The sequence below is a fragment of the Muntiacus reevesi genome, chromosome 10 (genome assembly GCF_963930625.1).
Source record: "Muntiacus reevesi chromosome 10, mMunRee1.1, whole genome shotgun sequence".
NCBI classification, from domain to species: Eukaryota; Metazoa; Chordata; class Mammalia; order Artiodactyla; family Cervidae; genus Muntiacus; species Muntiacus reevesi.
Genome location: NC_089258.1, coordinates 82,170,035 through 82,194,357, shown reverse-complemented (window position 1 = coordinate 82,194,357; position 24,323 = coordinate 82,170,035). Strand labels below are relative to the sequence as shown.

At 45.1% G+C, this 24,323-nt stretch overlaps 1 protein-coding gene across 10 annotated transcripts in view; it reads right to left on the bottom strand.

The window, feature by feature from the left end:
• THRB (thyroid hormone receptor beta) overlaps positions 1-24,323 on the bottom strand; it is a 407,560-nt gene that overhangs the window by 62,542 nt on the left and 320,695 nt on the right. For 9 of the 10 annotated variants that reach the window (XM_065947527.1, XM_065947531.1, XM_065947530.1 and 6 more), the window contains one exon: positions 17,165-17,419. The exons of the other annotated variant lie outside the window; for it this stretch is intronic. In XM_065947527.1, coding sequence (XP_065803599.1) covers positions 17,165-17,419 — 255 coding nt within the window. The remainder of the gene's footprint in view (positions 1-17,164; positions 17,420-24,323) is intronic. 10 annotated transcript variants of the gene reach the window in all.

The following is a 24,323-nucleotide window of genomic DNA, read 5'->3' as shown; positions in this document are numbered from 1 at the left end:
CTGGATTCAAAAGCAAATCTTTCCTGACTCTAGTCTGATGAAGCTTGGGCATCATAGTCTAGAAAATATACCATAAACTTTCAGTTTTGGTGTAACTTTAATTAGAGCCCTGGCTATATAAGGGTGATGAGTGTTATTTTCATCACTAAACAACAAGACTGGTGTGTGTGCTATTTGCTCAGTTGTATCTGATTCTTTGTGACCCCATGGACTGTAGCCCACCAGGCTCCTCTGTCATTGGAATTCTCCAGGCAAGAATACTGGAGTGGGTAGCCATTCCCGTCCCCAGGAGATCTTCCTGACCCAGGGATCAAACCTGGGTCTCCTGCATTGCAGGCAGATTCTTATCTGTCTGAGCCACCAGGGCGGCCGGAGGTATTTCCATTCATTTGACAGAGTGGAAACTGAGTGGATGGTTTTTCACCCTGATGTAATTACTAAGGGAAGATGTTAGTATTGAAATTTCAGCTCTTGACTTACTATTGTAGAACCTGCCTGTCTTACTTCCCCCAGCTGCTTTTCTAAGTAGAGATTATTTTAATGTTTTGAAAGTTTTGGGCAACTAAGTATGTGTTTCAACACAAATTCCAAGATCACTGTGATGATTTATCTGTTCTCCCAAAGATGTGCCTAATTTAATGCTACTTCATATATTTATTTTAATCAATATGTTTATTTCCTTAGAAGAAAAAATGCTCATTAACATGTTATCTTTTTCTATGAATATCATTTATGCTTTGCATGAATATCACGTAGCAGCTCACTTTATGTATGCTTTAATTTAATCATCCTCAGCATGTAGATCCATTTTCCCTTAATTTACTGTGTTAAGATGATTATTTCATTGTAATTCACACTGATGGACTCGGTTTGAAAAGCTGAGTGCTTGTTTGAGTGGAATGACTTTGACATTTAACAGCTATAGTATGCTTTATTCTAGAATAACATATCAGAGATTAATTTTATAACAAATTTCCCTAACAATAGGAATAATGAATGAGTGATTGAGTCATTTGCATTTACTTTGCTTTTTCACTTTAAAAAATAACTAATGCAAAGTCTAGATGGTGCCACAATTGATGCCAATTTCAAAAGGTTTATTCTTTGTTCATTAAAGGCTCCAGCTCTTCACTTATACTTGAAAGCATTATGAAGAATGATTAAAGGTAAAAAGTTCAGACAAAGTACTGATACATGTAACAACATGGATGAACCTTAAAAACAGTATGTCAGCCTCATCGTAGGATTCTACTTCTGTGCAGTGTTCAGTAAAAGCAAATCAGTGTGGGTAGAAAGTAGGTGAGTTGTCGCCAGGGGCTGGGTCCAGGAATGAAAAATAACTGTAAATCAGCTCAAAGTTTCCCTGGGGGAGATGGAAACATTCTAAAATAAGACTGTGGTCACGACTGTATTAACACAACTCTGTAAACAGACTAACAGTTGTGGAGTTACACTTGGAGGAATTTTACAATTGGTAAACTATATCTCAACAAAGCTTTACCAAAAGAAATGTGAGGTTATAAAAAGCTTGAGGTAATTAAAATTTATTGTCAATAGGAAGAAAGTTAATAAGCTCATATCATTTATATATCAATACTATGTAAGTTTCCTTGATCTAATGTAGGATACACCCTAAGAGGAAGACATGATTTTCCTTTGAAATTTGCAACCCAACTAAAAGAAATATCAACAAGCAGATGGTAAACATGGAGGAAAATGGAATTATTATTTCTGAAACAACATAGGTTAGGCTCTTCTTTAGTCTTCTGTAAGATAAAGGCCAGTCGACAGCATTTTCACCATTGCTTGGTCATCTATAGGTTTGCTGCTCATTTCAAGCCTAAGCTCAAAGCTCTTCCAACATTTCTATTTGGAAATCTCATGCAGGAAGCAGAGTGATTCACCCAGCTTCTTACCATCAGCACACAGTTTAGTGCTAGGCACAGAGAATACACGAAAACACGTCTGATGTAAATTGAGATAAAGTCACAGTCACCGAGGAGCCAAATAGGCATGTTCAAAGCCACGACAAGATAAGGCAGAGCCCAGGAAGTATAATAATTTAATGAAGTTTCATGATATCATGAGAAAGACATGATTCCTCCTGACGGGCAGTAGAGAATCGCAGAGGAAGTGATGTTTAAACTGGGCCTTGAAGGATGAGGGGAATAAAGTAGGATTTGTAAATATTTTCAAAAATAAAACCTACGTCATGCTGGTACACTGAAAACCAGATCTAGAACTGGCGAATCAAAATTCTTCATTCTACTTCAAGTGCCAAAATAGCTGCAAAAGATATACTACAAGTATCAAGATTAACCTAAAATATATCCCAATTCTTGGTTGCCTTGTAATTTACTATGGTTTGAGTTGTGGGGGGAAAAAAAAGAATGTCCAGTTAAGCAGGACAAGAGACCAAAGAGGCCGTATGTCTGTGCTATCCTCAGAAATGTCTCTGAATGGCAGAGAATCTGCTTTCTGTCCTGCTACAAACAGAGACTCCCCCAAGTAAGCATCTTTCTGTCATTCCAAGCTTAAAAAGGTCACAGGTGACAAAACAACCAATAACATTCATTCCTGAGACATTTGCCCTCAGAACACGGAATGGATGCTTCACAAGAGGACTCAGACATAGAACAGACGGTGCTTGTCAAGGGGTGGGGACTGTGGGAGCAGCAGGGTCGGGGGGGCTGGGGTTAGTGGATGTAAACTACGTATAGAGAGTTTATAGGAGAAACAGCAAGGTCCTACTGTGTGGCACAGGGAACGCTATTCAGTATCCTGGGATAAACCGTAATGGAAAAGAAAAAGAGAAAAACAGGAGTCAGACTTCCCTGGTGGCCCAGGGGTTGAGAACCCTCCTGCCAATGCAGGGGACGCGGGTTCCATCCCCGGTCCGGGAAGATCCTACACGCCGCAGGGCGCCTAAGCCCGTGCACCACAACCCCTGAGCCCGTGCTCAGAGGCTGCTGCTGCTGCTGCCGAGTCACTCCAGTCGTGTCCGACTCTGCAGGCAGTGCTCTGCAAACAGGAACCTCCGCGCCCCTCGACTAGAGGAAGCCCACGTGCAGCAGTGAAGACCCAGAGCAGCCGAAAGGGAATTAAAACAAAACAAAACCATAAAGAGAGACAGAAAGATGCAGGTGGTTTGGGAAGACAGGAAACTTCCCGAATCACATACTTAAATTCAAATGCTTATAGGAACAAATATCAGGTGATACACTTTTTAAAAGAATTTCCCCCAATATGCACATTCTGATCCTAATCATGAAGAAACGTCAGTCAAACCCAAATGGAGGGACATTACCCTAAAGAATCAGCCTGCGTTCTTCAGAAACGACGAGTGCCGTGCAGACGGTGGAAGGCCGTGGGCAGAGTAAAGCAGACCAAGCAGACGCGCAAACATAAGGGAAGGCGCACTCCGGGCCGCCCGGCCGGATAGCAAGGCTGTTCTAAGGAGCAGTGGGGGCCAGGCGCAGGACTGACGGGGATGGAGTTACGATTCGGAGACACGTCCTCCCTCGGTCCTGGTCTCGGCCGTGACCTCTCCTCTGGGGGGTTGGAGGGGTGAAGTGAAGGTTGCCCAGTCATGTCCAACTCTTTGCGATCCCATGGACTCTATAGTCCAGGGGACTCTCCAGGCCAGAATACTGGAGTGGGTAGCCTATCCCTTCTGCAAGGGGTCCTCCCGACCAGGAACTGAACCAGGGTCTCCTGCATCGCAAGTGGATTCTTTACCAGCTGAGCTATGAGGGTGGAGTGGGGAGAGACACTTTGTTAAATCTGAATGAAGTCTGTAGGTTAGATAATAGTGCACACCAACGTGACATTTCCTCATCCTGATCACTGTCCCGTGGTTTTCTAAGAGAATTTCTTTGCTTTTAGGAGACACTGAAATATTTAAAGGGACATGCTATCTGCAACTTACTCTCAAATGGTTCTAAAAACTAATAACATGTATATACACAAACACATAGAATTCACACACACAGAATGATCCAGCAGATGTGGCAACCTGCTCAAGTCGGTGAGTCCAAGTGAAGGGTGTATGCGCATTCTCTGCACCGTTCACTTCCACTTTTTGGTAAAGCTGAGATCACTTTAAAATTGAATGGAGAGAAATTTATACATTTGCCTTAGCAGATTTTCTAAGAAACACACAACTCATTCAAACTTCAGACATGATAGTCTCCTGCCACCAATTTTCTTTTTCCAATTCAACGTTTAAAAACAGAAACTGAAACAAAGAAAACAAATGAAAAAACAGAAACCAACCTCAAAAGTAAGCAGATCTGGTGGTAAACATGATCCATTGGATATGCACAGAAGTATTGAATCATTAAGCTGTGCCCCAGAACTGACACAGTGTTTTGGGTCATAGGTATAAATTTCCAGCAATAAGATAAATAAGTATCAGGGATGTTATGTACAGCGTGGCAAATATAGCCATTCCCTTCTCCAGGGGATCTTCCCTACCCAGGGATTAAACCCAGGTCTCCTGCATTGCAGGCAGATTCTTTACTGTCTGAGCCACTAGGGAAGCCCATAATTAACATCATTGTATGTTATAGGTGAAAGTTGTTAAGAGAGTAAGTGCAAAGAATGCTCCTCCCAAGGAAAAATATTTTGTTTTTATTTGTTTGATTTTGTCTCTGTATGGGATGAGGGATGTTTATTACGCTTGTGGTCATCCTTTCATTATGTGAGTCAAATCATGCTGTACACATTAAACTTATACAGTGCTGGATGTCAACTACATCTCAATAGAAGTGGAAGAAAAAACTGAAAGTAAGCCAATTTGCAATAAAACAAGAAGCCAAGTTCAATAGCCTTTGACTCATCTGAGTAAAGTATGTCAAATCAATTACTGTTATTTTCTTCGGTAGTGATCACCACTATTCATAATGTTCTTCATTCTTAAAGGCTTATATTATTAATTTTACAAAATATTTTAAAACATGAGAATGAACATTTATTTCCTTTGTTTGTGGAAGAAATGAGATTCAAACATAGAACGATCACTTCAAAAGCAAGTTAAGAATAAGCATATCACGTGTAACCAGAAAGGGATAAGAGGAAAGGACTATCCCCATGTCCAGCCATGAATATTAAATGAGATGAACCCATTTCAGATGCTTGTTCCCTTGGAAACAGTCATCTGAAACTCCTGCAAAAATTAACATGTATTTTTTTCCCTGTAAAGGGCAGAAGCTTCTTTACTTACATAGTTTTGACCTTTAGTTTTATATCTTAGGCTTATGATAAGACGTTCTTTCCAGAGCCAGGCAAAAAAGCGCCAAATAAGCATCTTTTCATTAATTCTGAGGCTCGGCTTACAATAGTATGGCCTTTGTAGCTGCACGTTATGGGGCAAGTATGAGCAGGGAGTTGGGGTAAAACCTTCCAATCACGGATAAACTGTCCATCCCCAGACAGCATTCTAGCTCAGGTTGTGTGACTTCACAGCATGACTAATTGAGTTAAATAGTCATATTGGCAACATCGTTCTATATTTTAAGAGGCAGTAAATGTGAATGAAGTCAAGCCTCTTGTTTAAGCCAAATCGACAAATGTCATGAGGACAGCCATTCACCAGAGGCAACCGTTCTGCTTTTCAGTCGATGCCGTGGAGAACGGCTTTGGTCCCTGGAGGATTTCTGGCACTCTTTCCAAAGCCTGGCTGGTTCTGGATTTCTGGTATCTTTGTAGAGAAACAGTTCTAGTCAAAGAGGCTGAACTGGTCCAGAGCCAAGGCTGAAAGGCTACAGGCATTACTCAGGGACGGGAATAACCACTCATATGTCAATGCAGGTAACAAGTGTAGGCGAAATGGTCCCAGGGGACCTGCCCACTTTGTCTATGATGCCACTATCAGGTAATGCTCTTGGCTTGGAGTTTCTGCTTCTCTGGGGCTCTCAAAACCCAGACGCTCTGCCCTGCAGAGGGAAGGAGAGAGGGCAGTACCGGTTCCCAACACGTTCTCGGGGAGAAGTTTATTATAGACAGGAGTAGGTTTTCAGAAACAGAAAGGGGAGGAGGCCCAGACCTACTCAAGAACTGAGAATAGCTTGAGGTTGCTCTGTCCCTGGAGAAAGCAAGCCCAGAGTTCAGTAAGAACGCTGAGCGAGGCAGTAGAAGGTGACTGACCTTTCCCAGGTTGTCCTGGGGGTGGGGCTGTTTTTATGATGCTAAAAGCTTAGGTTTTGGGGGGCCAGTACTGGGCTTCGCTGGTGGCTTCAGACGGTAAAGAATCTGCCTGCCATGCAGGAGACCCAGGTTTGACCCTGAGTAGCATTATCCTGTATATATATATGTACCACGTCGTCTTCATCCTTTCCTCCAGAAGATCCCCTGGAGAAGGGAACGGCTGCCCACTCCAGTATTCTTGCCTGGAGAATCCCATGGGCTGAGGAGCCTGGCGGGCTACAGTCCATAGGGTCACAAGAGCCATGACTGAGCGACTAACACTTTCACTTTTTTTCACTTTCATTGATTTAAAGTATTTTGCTCCATTTTCCCAACAAGGGGAAATATGGTTATCGTATTGGAGGGCTACTGTGCTTTACTGTATTTTATTTTTGTCATTATTTTAGATTTGTTTCTACTTATCTTTTTTTTTGTTGTTGTTGCCCTGCATGGTTTGTGGAATCTGAACCCCGACCAGGGATTGAACCCTGGGCTATGAAGTGAAAGCCTGGGATCCTCACCACTAAGACCACTGGGAGCTCTCTAAAATTTCTAAATCTCTAAAATGGTAATTTATTTTTAATTCAAAAACTTTTATTGGAGTGTATTTGGTTTACAATGTCATGCTAGTTTCAGGAGTACCGCAAAGTGAATCAGTGATACATGCACACATATCTGTTCTCTTTCAGACTCTTCCCATATAGGTTATTATAAGATATTGAGGAGAGCCCCCTGGGCTCTACAGGCGGTCCTGTGGGTCATCTGGTTTATATATAATAGTGTGTGTCCGTCAATCTCAAACTCCTAGTTCATCCCGCCCTCCCTTCATCTTTCCCCTTTGGTGACAGTTCAGTCTGTTTTCAAAATCTATGAGTCTGTTTCTGTTTTGTAAATCAGTTCATTTATTTTTATGAAAGTTAAATTCCACAAGTAAGTGATGTCATATTTGTCCTTCTCTGACTTCAGTTAGTACGATCATCTCTAGGTCCGCCTGTGTTGCTGCAAATGGCATTATTTCATTCTTTGCTACGGCTGGCTAGTGTTCCATTGTTTGTGTGTACCACATCTTCTTTATCCACTCCTCTGTCAATGGACATTTAGATTGGAGTGTAGGTTGATGTCCTTGCTTTTGTGTGGTTGACTCATCTTTGATTATGGTGTTTGTTGGAGAGAATCAGTGATTTGTCCAAGGTTAAATAGCTGGAAAGTGTCAGAGCCAAGAATCAAATCATGGTCTTCTGTCTAAACAGTCCCTACATGCCTTCTACAGGCTGGGCAACACCCCCAAAACTTGATGCTGCAGGCCTGCTGTGTAACGTGAGGGTTCTCAGAATGTCTTTTTCCCAACTTTATTTAGGTATAATTGACAAATAAAGTTGCAAGACATTTAAAACATATATGATCATTTGATATATTAACACATTGTGAAAGGATTCCTCCCGTCTACTTAATTATGTGTGTGTGCATGGACATTTAAGTTTTATTCTGTTAGCAAAAAAAAATTTTTTTGTCACACTGTGAGGCTTGCAGGATCTTAGTTTCTCTACCGGGGATTGAACCTGGGCCCTCAGCAGTATAAGTGCAGAGTCCTAACCACTGGACCACCAGGAAATTGCCTTAGCAGATTTAAATCATACAAAAGAGTGTTATTAGTCTCAGAATACGTTGATAGCCAATGATCAATATGCCATTCACACATCTGTCTAAATGTGACTGGAATGTCTGTATTTTCATCCTGTGTCAGGGTCAGTTCCTGGCCAGCGGTGAGGTGGATGACGTTTGTTTTCAGGGCACCAAGTCTGTGGTGAAGGCACTCCTATTGTGCAGTGCACAACCTGACAACCTGTACAGTGCCGCCAGGGGGTCCCGCTCATTTCCTCTCTCTCATCCATTTCCCTAGGACCCTCACATTTTTCGTGGCCTCCTTCCACTGTCTTTACTGTCAAGGAGGAAAGAAACCTGACCCAGTTCTCCACTTGGAGATGCTAGTGACTTGATAAGATATCCAACCAGGAGGTCTGCATTTTGAAAGACAGAGAAAGGGCCACGATGGAATTACAGGCATTCAGGGCAACGCATGGGAGAAGTAAAGGACTTTGAATTACAGTGGTCACCTGTGGTGTCTTTGTAAGAGTGACCCTCCCAATAATACCTTTTCAGCTTCAACAGAAGGTCAATAAGCTCACTACCTGTGCTGTCCCCAGTTCTATCTGAAACTACCTGTGGGGAGCATTGTAGAGCTTGGCCGCTGTGTCTGTTCCCCCTGCCTCCCTTATATCCTTGGCTTTAGAGATTTCAATCCTGTTCGTGTCTACTTAGTGATTATTCTCACATGGGCATTCTACTGCCTAATATCCTGTCTGCTTCTCACACTGTTTCCAAACTTCATGATGAGCAAATAACTTCTATTTATTGAGCACTCACAGTAGTCCTGTGAAATCACCTAAGAGCTTCTTTCTTTCCACAGTTGGATGAGAGAGGGGGGTCCCCATTCGATAGATGAGGAAACAGGCTTAGGCAGGCTAAGTGACTAGCTCAGGGCTCAAGAGGTGATAAGTGGCAGGGCCGGAATGTGAGCTTAGAGTGCAAAGCTAGGCACATGCTGGGCCCCCACTCTGTCCTGGCAGACCTTACTGCCCTGCAGCGTCCCCTCCGGGCAGACCAGCATCTTCTCGCGGTTTTAGATTCTTCCTCAGGGCACCTGGAATCCTCTCACCCTTTTGTGTTACAGGTATCCCCCCTGGTGGCTCAGATGGTGAAGAATCCGCCTGTAATACAGGAGACCTGGGTTTGATCCCTGGGTCAGGAAGATCCCCTGGAGAAGGGAATGGCCACCCACTCCAGCATTCTTGCCTGGAGAATCCCACAGACAGAGGAACCTGGTGGGCTCCAGTCCCTGGGGTCGCAGAGTCGGGCACGACTGAGCAACTAACTTCTAGGGCTTTGCTGGTGGCCCAGGTGGTCAAGAATTTGCCTGCAATGCAGGAGACGTGTGTTTGACCCCTGGGTCAGGAAGATCCCCTGGAGAAGGGAATGAACAGCTATAGGAGTATAGTGGTAAAGAGCTTTGATGCTGAAGCAGACTGCCTGGTGCAAATTTCATTTCAGCTCTTTCATACTTTTCTTGGTTTTGTACTTAAATTTTTTTTTTTTGTATTTAATTTTTTAAACTATTTAAAGAGTTTGAAAAAATACTTTGGTTGTTGCTATGGATTCTTTTCTTGGTCGTTTGAGCCTGTCCTCTAGCTGTGTATGTGATGATTCGTTCTGCTTTTCTTCATTTATGTGTATCTAGCTCATCAACTGGACTGCAAGGAGATCAAACCAGTCAATCCTAAAGGAAATCAATCCTGAATATTCACTGGAAGGATTGATGCTGAAGCTGAAACTCCAATACTTTGGGCACCTGATGCAAAGAGCTGACTCATTAGAAAAGACCCTGATGTTGGGAAAGATTGAAGGCGGCAGGAGGAGGGGATGACAGAGGATGAGTTGGTTGAATGGCATCACTAACTTGATGGACATGAGTTTGAGTAAACTCTGGGAGTTGGTGATGGACAGGGAGGCCTGGCATGCTGCAGTCCATGCGGTCACAAAGAGTCAGACACAACTGAGCGACTAAACAACAAGGTCATCAATGTATTTCAAGGTCCAAAAGGGTAACAAAAACCGCAGGAGGAGGGGGGCATGAGGCCAAGAAATTATTGGTATTTTCAGAGCAGTTATCAGAACAAGTCATCACTCATCTCTCCTAAGCGGCAGGCACAGTGCTTTACACACACATTGGCTTTCATTTTTGCAACAAATCTGAAAACTTGGTACTATTGTTGTTGTTGTCTAGGCGCCCAGTCATGTCTGACTCTTTTGTGACCCCATGGACTGGAATTTTCCAGGCAAGAATACTGGACTAGGTTGCCATTTCCTTTCTCCGGGGGATCTTCCTGACCCACGGGTCAAACTTGTATTTCCTGCCTGTGTCTCTTGCATTGGCAGGCCGGTTCTTTACTGCCGAGCCACTGGGGAAACCATTGGGTATTATTACCTCATTCAAAATTAAGTGGACTCAGCTCAGAGAGGTTAAATGAGAGAGTCAGCAGTCAACTTAAGTCTGACTGACTGTGAAGCATAGGATCTTAACATTAAAAAAAGAACTACACCAGTCATCCATTAACGGAACTGTAAGAAATGTTAAATGCTGTTGTATATCGAGTTAATAACATCCTTTATTCCACACTTTCCTTTTCAAGGTGTCAACTGTCACAGGGTGATGTGTCTCCGCGAACATTTTTCTCTGCACATTTGTGCTCACACAATTACAGACTTTTAAAACTGGTTGTGGGATTACATGATAATGAACGGCTGCTTCTCCATTAAATTTTCCTAATGCCACTCTTTAAAAAAACCTGTTTTCCCGTGGATGCTTTACATATACCATAAATTGTTTGCTCATTCCCCTCTGGATCGACGTGCCGTTTGCTTCTAGTTTCTCAGTTATATAAACAAAGGTGCAAAGACAACTTCCGAGCACGGAGCTGTGTGCCCTTGGGCACTGTATTTCCATGGGACAGACTATTTTAACAGGGATAGCAGGGTCAGAGCACACCTGCATTTTACGTTGTAACAGATGCTGCTGTGCTGGGCTTAGTCACTCGGCTGTGTCCAACTCTTTGCAACCCCATGGACTGTAGCCTGCAAGGCTCCTCTGTCCACGGGGATTCTCCAGGTGAGAATACTGGAGCAGGTTACCAAGCCCTCCTTCAGAGGATCTTCCTGCCCCAGGGATCGAACCCAGGTCTCCTGCATTGCAGACGGATTCGTTACCATCTGAATCACCAGGGGAGCCCAAAAGACGCTGCTTCACTGGCCTCAAAAAGCCCATGGTCCCCCCACTGCCTCATGCTGCATCTCAATGAAAACTGCGGTCGGGTGGAACAGAGCTCTGAATTTCTGAGGTTTGCTTGCCGTCGACATTTGCTGCTCTCTGATTCCCTCCCTCCCTTGAGCTGATGGCTTTTCTTTCTTCGCTAGCCCTCCTATTTCTGTCCGCCCTGGGCCACTGGTAGGTGTGCTTCCCTGCCTTTGAAGTATCAGATCTCAGAGCTCTCCGTGCACCAGAAGCTGGTGGAGAGCACTTATTCTCCTGCTGATGGCCCAGCCTCCCTGGTGCCCTTGAGGCATATGAGTCCTGGTGCTCTCGTGGGACCGCGCCTCCTGATGGATGGGGAGCCGGGGCAGAGAGGAGAGCAGAGATGGATGAGCAGATGGTCTCCTGGTGGAAGGGCTCAAGCCTTTTAATCCCCCACCTTCTCAAACACTCGCCAACCTGAAGATGTCCTTGTATTTCACTTAAGGACAAAGATAGCGGTCATGTACTGAGAACCCGAATGTCTAACTTGAAGGATTATAAAGTGCACCATGACTTGACTTCACGTCTCTTATTTTTAGACCACTTTGTTATTTTGGTAGATGAGAATTATACATCATTTAAAATGGTTGTCATTGGTTTGATTTATTCCCCACCCCCCAACCTCATTCTGGAGAGCATGAGTTAATAGTCTGCCCTTTGTGCACATAAGAAATAGTTTTAAAAATTACTTTAACTTGTCTAAATCTTGGGGACTGGTTTAACAAATGATACCTATAAGCAAGGATAATCTATAGCCAATAAAAGTCAGGATTCAGAAAAATATTTAATGACAAAGGAACATGTGGATGATATATTGTTAAGCCTGAACAGTTGGTTAAAACTGATTCCAAGTTTGTAAAAAAAATAGATATACACAGGAGAAAGACTGAAATATAATCAAGATCTTCATATCCTTTGAGGATGGAATTACAAATGATTTTTAAAAGTAATTTCTGTTGAACTTTTGGAAAATCTTCAATTCTTGTACATGGGAGGCTTTTACAGTGAGAGAAAGTACCTTGTCAGTAAGGTTATTTTGACTGTCTTTTCTTGTCTTCCCGGGTATGTGAGATTCACTTCTCTTGCTGTCAAGCACAGAGCAGACCTACAGAGGAAATTCAGTGAGCTCCCCAGATTGCTGCTTTTTTCCTAATTCCAGGAAAAAATGGGTCATTCTCTGCCTTGTTTTTCCCACCAGGTTCGAGTGTTTCAGGAAGCTCCGTGATGGACACCAGGGCAAACATCCAGGGATGGAGGGCTGGCTGTCTGGCTTCCACAGGGCTGGCAAGATCCAGCTCCAGGGATGCGGACACCTGTCCAGGACCCATCCCCGTGGGGCTGGCGGGACTCTGGTCCCCAGAGAGAAGCTCAGGAGGGCACAGAGGCTTGAGAGGAGAAGCCTTGCAAGAGCTTGAAAGAGGAGCTGGACTCCAGTCAGACAGAGTGGGATTCTCAAGAAGGGTTCAAGTCCCAGAGGGCCGTTATGGGAGTGAGTAATCAGCACACCCAGCTGGCAATTAAGATAAGCCACGCCTAAGGGAAGGCCAAGCCCAGGAGGAGACCTGGGGGTTCCCCAGGTGCACTTAGGGAAGGGAATCGCTGTTCGCGTCCAACTCTTTGTGGCCCCATGGACTGCAACACGCAGGCTCCTGTCCCTCACCATCTCCGAGAGTTTGCTCAGAGTCATGTCTGTTAGTCAGTGGTGCTATTTCATCCCCTGTCGTCCCCTTCTCCTCCCGCCTTCAATCTTTCCCAGCATCTGGGTCTATTCCAATGAGTTGGTTCTTCATATCAGGTGGCCAAAGTATTGGAATTTCAGCTTCTGCATCAGTCCTTCCAACGAATATTCAGGACTGATTTCCTTCAGGATGGACTGGTCGGATCTCCTTGCAGTCCCAGGGACTCTCAAGAGTCTTCTCCAACACCACCGCTCAAAAGCATCAATTCTTCACCCAGCTCTCAGCCTTTTTCACGGTGCAGCTCTCACATCCGTCATGACTATGGATGCACATTCCCCCGGTGTCCACTAGGTGGCAGACCCTTTCCTTTCCTGCCGCGAAGAGCTTGTGCGTGGTCGCAGGCACCTCCTGATGCTCACGCCTGCAGGATCCCTTACGACTGATTGACATGCAGATTCCCGGGCCCCTTTCCAGAACGTCCAGTTCCGTTTTCCGGGGCCTGAGATTCTGCATGTCTAAGAAGGTCCAGATGCTGCACCATCTCAAACTCTGGGAGGGGAGGAGGTGGGCGCGAGTCGGGCCGTCCTCACGGCTGAGCCATCAGCTCACGTTGCGGCAAAACCTATGCGGAGGTGTAGCCTGGCTCTCGGGACGGAATCGGATCGCTGGCTCCTGGGTGGAAAGAGCCTCCGGCACTAGAGCAGATTTCAGCTGTGGGATCTGTAGCAGAATGTCAGGGCTCCAGGGCGCTCTTTTTATTTAAACACGTTACCGGTTAGTTTCCTTAGAATGGCTGTAACACATAGGAGCCCGCATACGCCTAGACCGAAATAAAAACCGTACTGCGATCAACCCGAGAAAGAAGACATTTGGTACCTACCAAAAATAAACCTAAAGAAAAACATGAAGAGCGCTACAATGCATGTATCAGTAAATCTCAAACAATTTACAAAACAGCCAGTCCGGGACGGCCCAATCCTTGGTTCTGGGGCAGCAGACTTTTACGTGGGCTCTGCACGGCTGACTGCCTGGTGATTTTGACAACATCCAACTAGAGCCTACACCGGTCAGTGAGAGGGATCCACCGAGCACGCCTCTGAATGCCAGTGGCAGTGCTTTTCGGTAATGACAGTCTGTAAAGCTTCCTCTCCGTTTCTGTACTTGCATCAACAGAGACAAGTAGGAAGTAAGAGTCTGCAGCGGGGCCCCCAACCACAAGGGCTCCCTCAGCGGCTCAGAGGTAAAGAATGAGCCTGTAGGAAACGTGAGTTCCACGCCTGGGTTGAAAGATCCCCTGGAGAAAGAAATGGCAATCCACTCCCGTGTTTTTGCCGGAAAATCCCATGGACAGAGGAGCCTTGGGGGCGACAGTCCCTGGGGTCGGAAAGAGCTGGACACCATTTAGCAATTAAACAACAATCCAACCAGGAACCACACTCAGAGGCCCCTTAGTCTAGAGTGGCTAGATCACGATTTGGGAGATGAGTTTTAGCACAACTTCAAGCGGTCTATTTGTTCTTTGGGCTTCGCCACTGCAGACCCTTGACTTTGTATCCTTTAAGGCTTAGTCGTTATTGTTGTTCAGTCGCTCAGTTGTGTCTGACTCTTTGCAGCCCCATGGACTGCAGCACGCCAGGCCTTCCTGTTCTACACCATCTCCCAGAGTTTGCTCAAACTCGTGTCCACTGAGTCGGTGATGCCATCCAGCCATCTCGTCCTCTGTCGTCCCCTTCTCCTCCTGCCTTCAACCTTCCCCAGCATCAGGTCTTTTCCAGTGAGTCGGCTCGTCCCATCAGGTAGCCAAAGGGCTAGTTGGTTCTCACCAGTTCCACTTGGGGTCCTGGAAATGGGGGAACTTGGGTGGATTTTTGGCTTTGCTGCTCTTTTTTCTTCAAGGCTGTGAAGGACAATGCCCTGCACTTAGTAGCCAGTTAATAAACACAGATGGGATGCATGGAATGGCAGCCCAGGAAAGAGATACCGAGCGCGCCTGTGGGCTAGACAGAGAGAGCCAGGAGATGAGTGCCCAGCCCGGAGAAGACAGCTCTTCCACAGTGCCTGTGAAGAGGCAGCTGGCAAGGACCAACTCCAGAAAGAAAAGCATCTAATCCAGATGTTTCCCCGGCCTCTCTGTTGCCTCATCAAACACGGGTGTCCACTGGGAAGGCGTGAAGTTACAAGGTTTCAGCCATGACCGCATAGGCATCCCCTGACTCCCCATGCTGAACCCAGGCACTGCCTCGCATCCATGCCAACGAGGATCCTGGCGGTTGCTCTGGAAACTACAGCAGCATTTACCTTTGCTGTGTTCCTTTTACAACTAGAATCTGGAGGAAGGGCTTTCATTCAAGAGTTTAATTACGTTCTCCTATGAAACAATTCTCTGCCTTGCAGCAAAAGAGAGCTGAATGAATGCAAAACGGATGGTGAAGCCTAACCTCCCCGAAACTTCACACCCCACGCTGCACCCAAATGTCCTAGTCTCCTTCCCTCACCAGACCGCGGCCCAGGGGATCTGTGTGATGTAATGATGCCGAGCCAGTAAGAGTGATCACAGCAAGCATGACGCTGACGTTCAGAGACCACGATGAGGGGTGCTGTGCTTAAATAGTGGCACGTTATCTAATTCAATTCTTTCAGCAATCACATACCTTTGTTCAAGGATGGCTAGTGGAAGGGGTGAGATTCTAGCCCAAATATGGTAGACTCAAAAATCCGCGACCTTAATCGCTGTATTTACAGGCCTTAGGGTCTTGGAAACCAAACAGAAACTCTTTCCTTTTGCTTTCAAGGTTTACCAATAAACTGGAAGGTGTACAGTTGTCAAAAATTCTATATATGCAAGGCCAAGATTTCTCACGAACGACGGAGACGGACCCATGAGTGAGTGAATGAATATGGGTACCAACCAGGAATAAATCAAATTCAGTTTGTGGGTCCTTAGATCATGAGGACACTACAGTTCCCTGTAAACCAAGGGCTGATGTGTTTTTGATGCCAGCTCCTAAAATTTGAAACTACGATGTGGCTACAGATTTTAAGATTAACTCTCAATTGTATTTCAAACAAATGTGCACACACACACACAGACACACACACACACACAGACACACCTGTTCTATATCCCGACTCCTTTGGAAAAACTTACTTTGCTCTTTTTCAAAATATCCCTTTCAATTTCTCAGTCTCCTAAGTAATAAAGATGAGAGACAGTTCAAACACAGATCCTCCCCAAGAGAACATGGATGGTTTTGACTGCATTCAAATGAGAGCTCATACCACTATTTTATTATTTGTTTAGATAATTCTGTTTTCATTTGAGACAATCTGCACACCCAGCTTCCAAGGTCAACTGGTGCTTCCAAGGAGCTTTTCAAGTTTTCAGAAAAGTTACAGGACCAGCAGTTTTTTGAGAAGGATAACAGAATCACGTGTTTATGTTCAATTTAGAACAGTTTGCAAAAGTCCTATATGGCTCATATATAGGACTCTTTACAAACTTTCATTAATATATCTTGATATGTGATTGGCAGATTTTCAAACACAACGTTTAAAATTTTATCACGCTAACACAATATTGTAAATCAACATACTTTCACATAAAAACGATCATGAATCAAAGCCCTCAAAGAACATGGAAAAAGACTTTATTTTTAAAAAATGCTAAATGGAATAAGGGTGGAGGGTCACATGACCTTGGACATTTAAAGACACAAACTGATTTAAGAAGCAAAGATTTTGGGAAGCCCTAAGACCATAAAGCGATCAACACAAAGACATCTGTCAGGGCGGAGGCGACCTGAGGTGAAGACCAGTTAAATCTAATGCAATCAGAAACTTAGGCCAGTTTAACATTTTTTTATGAGGTGACAACCCCCTAACACCATAATCTCGCCTTTCAGGTTGATGACACAGGACTTAATGAGTCAAAGAAAACAACTTCAAACCTCTCTTTTGAACGTGAACTGTCTATTTAGGTTAAAGGTAGATTTGGAGATCCTATTAGCTCTTGGCACAACTGGGAAAAGTCATGTACACACACACACATGCACACACACACACACACACACACACTTCAAAGCAAGTAGTTATGTAATGCTAGCAGTGTCTGTTTCTACTCAGCTTCAAAAACAGAACTGAAGCCAAAACTAACAACCCTCCTGCTCATTAGGGAAAGAAAAATGTCTTCTCCCCCAAGTAGCCCCAACAGGAAGCTGAAATTAACTGCTCTCCTCGGAAACCCACTTCGTTTATGCTTCCCAGAAGGTCTGGGGGTAAATGCACTTTGGAAGCGAGCTGCCGGGGAACCCCACGACCCCACACCTGGGCTCGGGGGGCGCCGAGCTCTGAGTCACTACTGTGGCCGTCCCGGGTCTCACAAACATCTGGTTACCTTTGCATTTCTTCTCCTCCGTTTGGAAGGTCTGGGCGCTGGGCGCGCTCTGATCGCTCACGTCGTCGTGGTCCAGATGGAATATGGAGCTCGTCCAGGTGGCCTGGATGAGGGGCGACTGCTCATGTTTCAGGGGCCCGCGCCGCTCCGGGTGGCTCTTCCGATGCAGGCAGCCTTCAGACATTCCCACGAGCTTCCACTCCGGCTCGCCGTCTGGACAAGGCTTCGGCTTGTCCCAGGCTGGAAGGCCATTTTCTGGAGGGTTGAAAGACACGACATGACGGGGCTGTTGGCACTGTCAAGACGGGGCCGAGAGGAACTGGCCTGGAAGGCGAGCGCTTCCCGGGCCCGCAGACCCTTCCACCCGACGGCGGCGGCAAGACGCACGGGGAGCTGGCCTCGGGCACGGAGACCCCGGCGCAGGACTGCCTGCAGAGGAGTCGCCGCATTTCTCCCGATGGCACTGGCGCGGGAGCAAGTGGGCACCAGTTTATGACACTGCTTAGATGACCATGTGAGGTCTCGAGGGTCAGGGCTGGCCGCGGCCACTGTTCAGATCCCCGGGACATACAGCGCCCAGGGTGCGGCCTTGTGTGACTTGGGTGTTATCACCGGCTGACCTGAGGGGCACCCTGTTCCCTGAGAGGGACGTGCCACGTGGCTACGGGACCGTGACAACTCGGGCTCCTTGGCACCTTCCACCCCCGCCAGGCCGGCATAAGGGGCTGGGTCTTCCCAGGGAAACTGTGTCAGTGGCTTCCATGTCCTCCCGAACAGGCGAGGCGAGATGCGGGCAGCAGACTGTGCTTTAGCTGGGCAAACTAAGAGCTCTGGTGACAGAAGGAAAAGCCCGCGTCTCGCGCTGAGATACAGGCAGTTAAGGCTTTTTATGTGATGCTCTTTACTCAGTTTCAAGGGGCCTGAAGGTCTGCCCTCTAGAGAATGGGAAACAGCTGGATAATATAATGAAAACGCTCTCACATCAACTTTCCCTGGGGGTAAATTTTACCCCCTTGAATATCTTTACTGAACACAGATAGAAGGAAGAGAGTAAAAAGAGTAAGTGAACATATATGATAAGTGGATGCATTCACATTAAAAAGCATAATCCATCTGGTCACCCATACTTCCAGAAATTCTGTCTGTCAAAAGAGGAAAAAACACAAATAGAGTTCTACTTTTAAGTGATTAGAGACAGTGATGAGAAAGATTAATTGATAAGTGAATTTTCTTTTATGCTGAAATGACCAAAGGACTGTAAATGTCCATATCAGAGAGACGGGTCCCCCCTGATCTATGCGCAGTACTGGGAATTGAAAGCTGCTTTTCAGACATTTAAGATAAATTTTAAACTGTTAAATGCAAGAGTTAAACCTGCTTTCCGTTTTCACCAGCCCCCTGTGTAAAGCTGCTGAATGTCTTCAGAGATGTTGGTTAGGGTGGTTTCTCTAAAGGTGTCATCTGCTCCCAGCCCCGTTTGGAAGCTGCGTTTACCATTCCTGGTCTTGGGATTACCTCATGGAAGTCCTGACTCCTATCCACTTCATTTCTAGTACAGGAGAAGACTGCGAACAGAATCACAGCAAGGCAGTAATAACCAACACTCAATTTCTCTGTCACAGTAAGTGAAAATACAGCAACTTGAAATACCCTCACTTGGGCAGTAAGAAATGATCCCCTTAAAAAAAAAATCATACAATGCTTGGGATGTAACATTCGATCTTATTCAGAGAAGAGCCCTGAAAATTCACTCTGTGATCAGATCTGTGCTTGGTCCTGGGTGAGGGGTGTGAAATAGACCCAGGTCTTTCTCCTCAGTTTAGGTGACATTATTCAGTGCATGGTGAATCCTAGAGGTCAGGACTCCACCGTGCCAGCTACTGGTGCAGTTAGGGGCATTGATTCTCACTCCCCATGAAAAGAAAACAAAAGATTAGGATCTTGGGAGATTGTATGGCATTTCAGATAAAACACAGCTATGCAGAATTCTTTCAAGGACCTAGTATCCATGAGGGTTTGATGTTTTCATGAGCTGAATATAAAGTCACTGAATGCAAGGATTAACTCTGCAAAAGGAGTTTCATTCTGTTTCTGCTGATGTGAGACACGTTCTCACCCATGTGTGTTTCCAGGATGTCTACTCAACTGTCACGGACTCTAAATCCTCAGTGAATTACATTGTGCAATATTCCTTTGTAAGTAATGTTAAAGTTATCACAGTGTTTTTGTAGAGCCTCCAACATTTGATTTTTCTGCAGAAATTCTTAAAATGTGGTATTAATTCCCTTGCCTGCATAGGAATTAAGAAATACAGCCTGACTGGGTAGAGAGTGCTCCCCAGTGAAGGGAGCTAGTCAACATGTGTGGATGAGAGATGCTGGAAGAGACCTCATCCAAGGGGGCGTTCATCTTTATAGCACAGTCCATTAAATCTTGCTCAGCACGTCCCCTGGGCCAGCAAGAGGGGGGATTTCTTCCAAGCAAGAGACGTTATTTGGAGGTTGAGACAAGGAATAAGATTGCCTTCCATTTTCCTAAGAAAAGAAGCCGGGGTGGTTTGGGAAAAGAGTTCCATTCACTGGAGCCATGTCCAAGCTCGTAATTACGGTCTGCAATTACACTCATGATAGTGATATTCAGTTGCTCAGCTGGCAGGATTTTTGGCTGGGGCACTTCTGGGACAAGAAGTCCTGGCTGGGTCACAGAAAAGGTCAAGAAGAATTTATTTAAGGAGGGTTCTTGGTTATCTTTCCAAGATGAACAGAAAGTGTTAGCCACTCAGTCGTGTCCGACTCTTTGCGACCCCGTGGACTGTAGCCCACCAGGCTCCTCTGTCCATGGGGTTCTCCAGGCAAGAGTACTGGAGAGGTTGCCATTCTTGCCTCCAGGAGATCTTCCTGACCCAGGGATTGAACCTGTGTCTCTCAAGTCTCCTGCACTGGCAGGCGGGTTCTTTACCACTGCGCCACCTGGGAAGCCCAGAATGTTTTGGCTGTGCCAGGCAGCATGTGGGGTTTTAGTTCCCAAGATGAAGAGGGCAAATATAATTCCTATTCCATTCCCAAGGAGCTACGAGACACAATTCCAGGCTCCTTCACTTCAGCTGACTGTGGGTGCTGTGAACTGTGTTCCTTCCATGTCTGCCTAGCAGTGAGGATTCCTGCTATTTCTGTGCCTAGCTCACATCCTTTGGTTCCACCTAAACTCAAACCAATGAGACCAGGCTTATTGAGATAGGATGGGGCCTGGGAATTTGGATATTTACCAAGTTCTCCAGAAGGTTCTGATACCCAACAGAGTTTGAGATCCACACGGTTAAGAAAATCTAAGGTAAGAAAACAAATTACTGGCAGATTTCAGATAAAACTGCAGCTTCCTTCTCAGACACGAATGTTTTACACGCCTTGGACTAAATTTGCATTATAATTAAAATACTCATCAATTGTTTTGGAATCTACTGCTCAAAGCATTAAAAGTCAGATGTTAACTGGCTGTTGTCTTGTAGATTGCAGGAATGGATGTAGATACACATTCACACAAAAACCTGTCCTTCGGAGGATTACCTGGGACACAGATGTGCACAGTAGTGGAAATACATTTTTAAAAGGGAGACTCTGGCAATGATAATATCTTATAGTTCCTGAAGCATGCGCTTCTAAATGGATCTCAGTTAACAGCGGGCTTTTAATATTTCATATTCTAGACATCAAGAGAATTAATTTAATTGGGCAGTTATGAGGCAAATTGATAAATAAGTAGAATCAAAGAAAAAAAAAACTAGAGGGGGCACGTGAACTGCTGCTAAAATGACTAGACACACATTGACCTGTGTGTCTCAGGGCATTTAAATTTGAATGATTGCATTTGTGTTAGATGACCATAATTCTAAGGGCTCAAATGACCCAGAACTGACCTTAAAGGGTTCTTTTCCAAAAAGAAACAAACATGAATCCCACAGAACTACCTACCATCCTATCTCTGGAAATTTCATTAAAGATAATAGAAAATAAATGTGTCCATCCAAAAAACGAATTATATGAAAATATGCAAGTATTTCAGGACACAAAAGTAAGCTGATATCACAGAAAAGTGCTAAGACAAGGGAAACAGAAGTATGCCAGAGTGCTCAGCAAGTGGCTGATGAGCAGGCTGGGGTTTCATGGCACCAATTATGAGTGTTGAGTTTGCATTAAAAGGCTATCAACACAGGGCACTGAGACCGCCAACCATATTCTGTATTCAGGGGATGTATACATAATACGCTTTGCAAACCCAGCGAGTGTGTAGAATTATCATTGTAGAGCATGAGGCCACTAGGGTCTCTGATTTCTGCTCACATTTTTTATTCCAACCCTGTTCTAACCCTGTGGAATTCTCAGACTATGTTCACATCCACTGACTTTTATTTGTGGGGTCATGTGGAATAGGAGACTCATGTTTGGCTAGGCATTGACTACGGACCGGGTATAGAACTAGCCATTTTGATTTACCTTCATGAACATCCCAGAAGTACACACTGTTCTACTGCCTGATGGACAGGGAAACTAAAATCCAGAGAAGCACTTCATTTGCTACTTCATATCTTTTGTGCTGTTAACTGATATGGTCTCATTAGTTGGCTTAGTTTGATGAGCTGCCATTGACCTATTAAAAGCCATCATTTGATGATGACTTTGAAAGTTCTTTGTACACTATGTTTATTGCCTTGTTCAACTTTCCCAGTCACTTGTTGATGTTCACAATTCATCTTCCAGCTTTCACTCTCTACCACCTACAATCCACGGTCCACGCAGCAGCCAGAATGACCTTTGAAAAACGTACATCAAGGTAGATTTCTCTGCTGCTGAGAATCTTCCAGTGACTTCCCATCAATACTGGAATGAAGTGCTCAGGTCTTGCTGCAGCCCGCAGGTTCTGTGGCATTTATCAGCCTGTCCTGCTAAGCCTCGCTCCTGTGCCTCTGCCTCCAACTCTCTGTCCTTTGGACACATGGAGGGCAAACCTGGGAAGCTCATTCCCACCACAGAGTCTTTGCAGAGACTCTTTCCTATGGCCAGGGTGCCCTTTCCCAGTCCTTATACAACCACCTCCTGTTGTCTCAAGAAAACTGCCAGGATCCACCTCCCTCTCCCTTTTACAGGAAGGTTAGATTTCCCCCTTTGAAGAAACTATCGGGTTGCATTTCTCCAGGAAGATAACTGAAATGAGAAATGGAATGGGCTGGACCGGTGTCCATCTTGGTGGAGGGAGACGGGATGAGTTTGGAAGACTGGAGTCCCAAGTGTTCCAAGAGAGACTGAAGGGTCTTACTCTTGGGAAGATCACTTCCTGACTCTAAGTGTCAGTTTTGCCATTTGCAAAAGGGCAACATAATATTGCTCATGGGATTTTTCTAAGACTCAAATGAAATAATGTATGTGGATGTATTTAGTAATTAAGTGCTCTTCAGGTGAACACAACGTGTAACCACCTAAAGTATATCTTGTACCTGACCATACGTATCGCCTTCTATCCAAAGAGAACAATACTATTAATAAGGGAATATGTTACTTTTGAGCATCCAGGGGCTCAGACAGTAAGGAATCTGCCTGAAGTGCAGGAGACCCAGGTTTAATCCTTCAGTTGGGAAGATCCCTTGGAGTAGGACATGGCAACCGACTCCAGTACTCTTGCCTGGAGAATCCCATGGACAGAGAAGCCTGGCAGGCTACAGTCCATGTGGTTGCAAAGAGTCAGACATGCCTGAGTGACTAACACTTTCATCTTCACTTTTCATGTTACTTGTACTATGTTCAGTGGACACAGGTACCTTACGTTTACCCTCAACACCACGACTGCCATCAAGACAGCTACCACCACCACCTAGCCCTCAACAGAACATGTGTGGAGGTGAGGCTGCTTTTGATGACCTCCTACTTCTGACTGCCTTTTCATCATCTCTCTCCCTCCCCCTGAGTCCTGGATATTCTCATGCAGTCTTCTGGGTGCTCAGTCCCCACTACTGCCAGATCACCTACTCATAGAGCTCTTAGTGACCTTGGGCAAGTCACGTCTCTTCTCTGCACTTTCAGTTTCCTCATCTGTAAGATGGAAACATTCTAATGCTATGATGATTAAATAAGTTTGTACATAAAAACGTCTTGGACCAGTGCACGGTACACTGTGAACACTCAGTAAGTGTTAGCTCTTCATTCGGGCACTCAGCGATCTCTTTTCCTTGCCCTATCCTCCAGCACAAGTCTTCTCTAAACAAGATTTTCAAAAACATCTCCAGAAAAAATGCTTGACAAATGACTTCACAGGCATGCATAGTTGCTTCAGTCGTGTCCGACTTTTTGTGACCCCACGGACTGCAGCCCGCCAGGCTTCCCTGTCCATGAGATTCTCCAGGCAAGAACACTGGAGTGGGTTGCCATGCCCTCCTCCAGGGGATCTTCCCGACCCAGGGATTGAACCCATGTCTCTTAGGTCTCCTGCATTGGTAGGTGGGTTCTTTATCACTAGCGCCACCTGGGAAGCCCAAAGGACTTCATACCACTATGTTAACGGCTTGGAACCTGGGATGAGTCACCCCTCTCAGTCAAAGTTGTGATTTAAAGAGGCTGTTTGAAGAGTGTAGGTCCACAGCCTGGGAATGAATGTCTAAAGTTAGATTCCTGATGGCTGTGCAAGGCAGATGGGAGGGACATTTTGATGAAACATGCCCGTGAAGGCTGGCCTGTCATCATTGCTTAGCTTGCTTGGTCGGTCAAACAACACAATGGTGAAGACATAGCTTTGACCCCTATTCAACTTTTAAGACCTAGCTCACTGTTTAAGCTTTCTTGAACCAATCCATCCACCCTGAAACTTCCATAGTTCCAAAAAGTATCTCCCTTGCCCTGCATGCTACTGTTTACCTCATGATATCATTTATATCATGATTTATATCGGTTTTTCCAGTAGTCATGTATAGATGTGAGAGTTGGACTATAAAGAAAGCTGAGTGCAGAAGAATTGATGCTTTTGAACTGTGGTGTTGGAGAAGACTCTTGAGAGTCCCTTGCACTGCAAGGAGATCCAACCAGTCATTCCTAAAGGAAATCAGTCCTGAATATTCATTGGAAGGACTGATGTTGAAGCTGAAACTCCAGTACTTTGGCCACCTGATGTGAAAAAC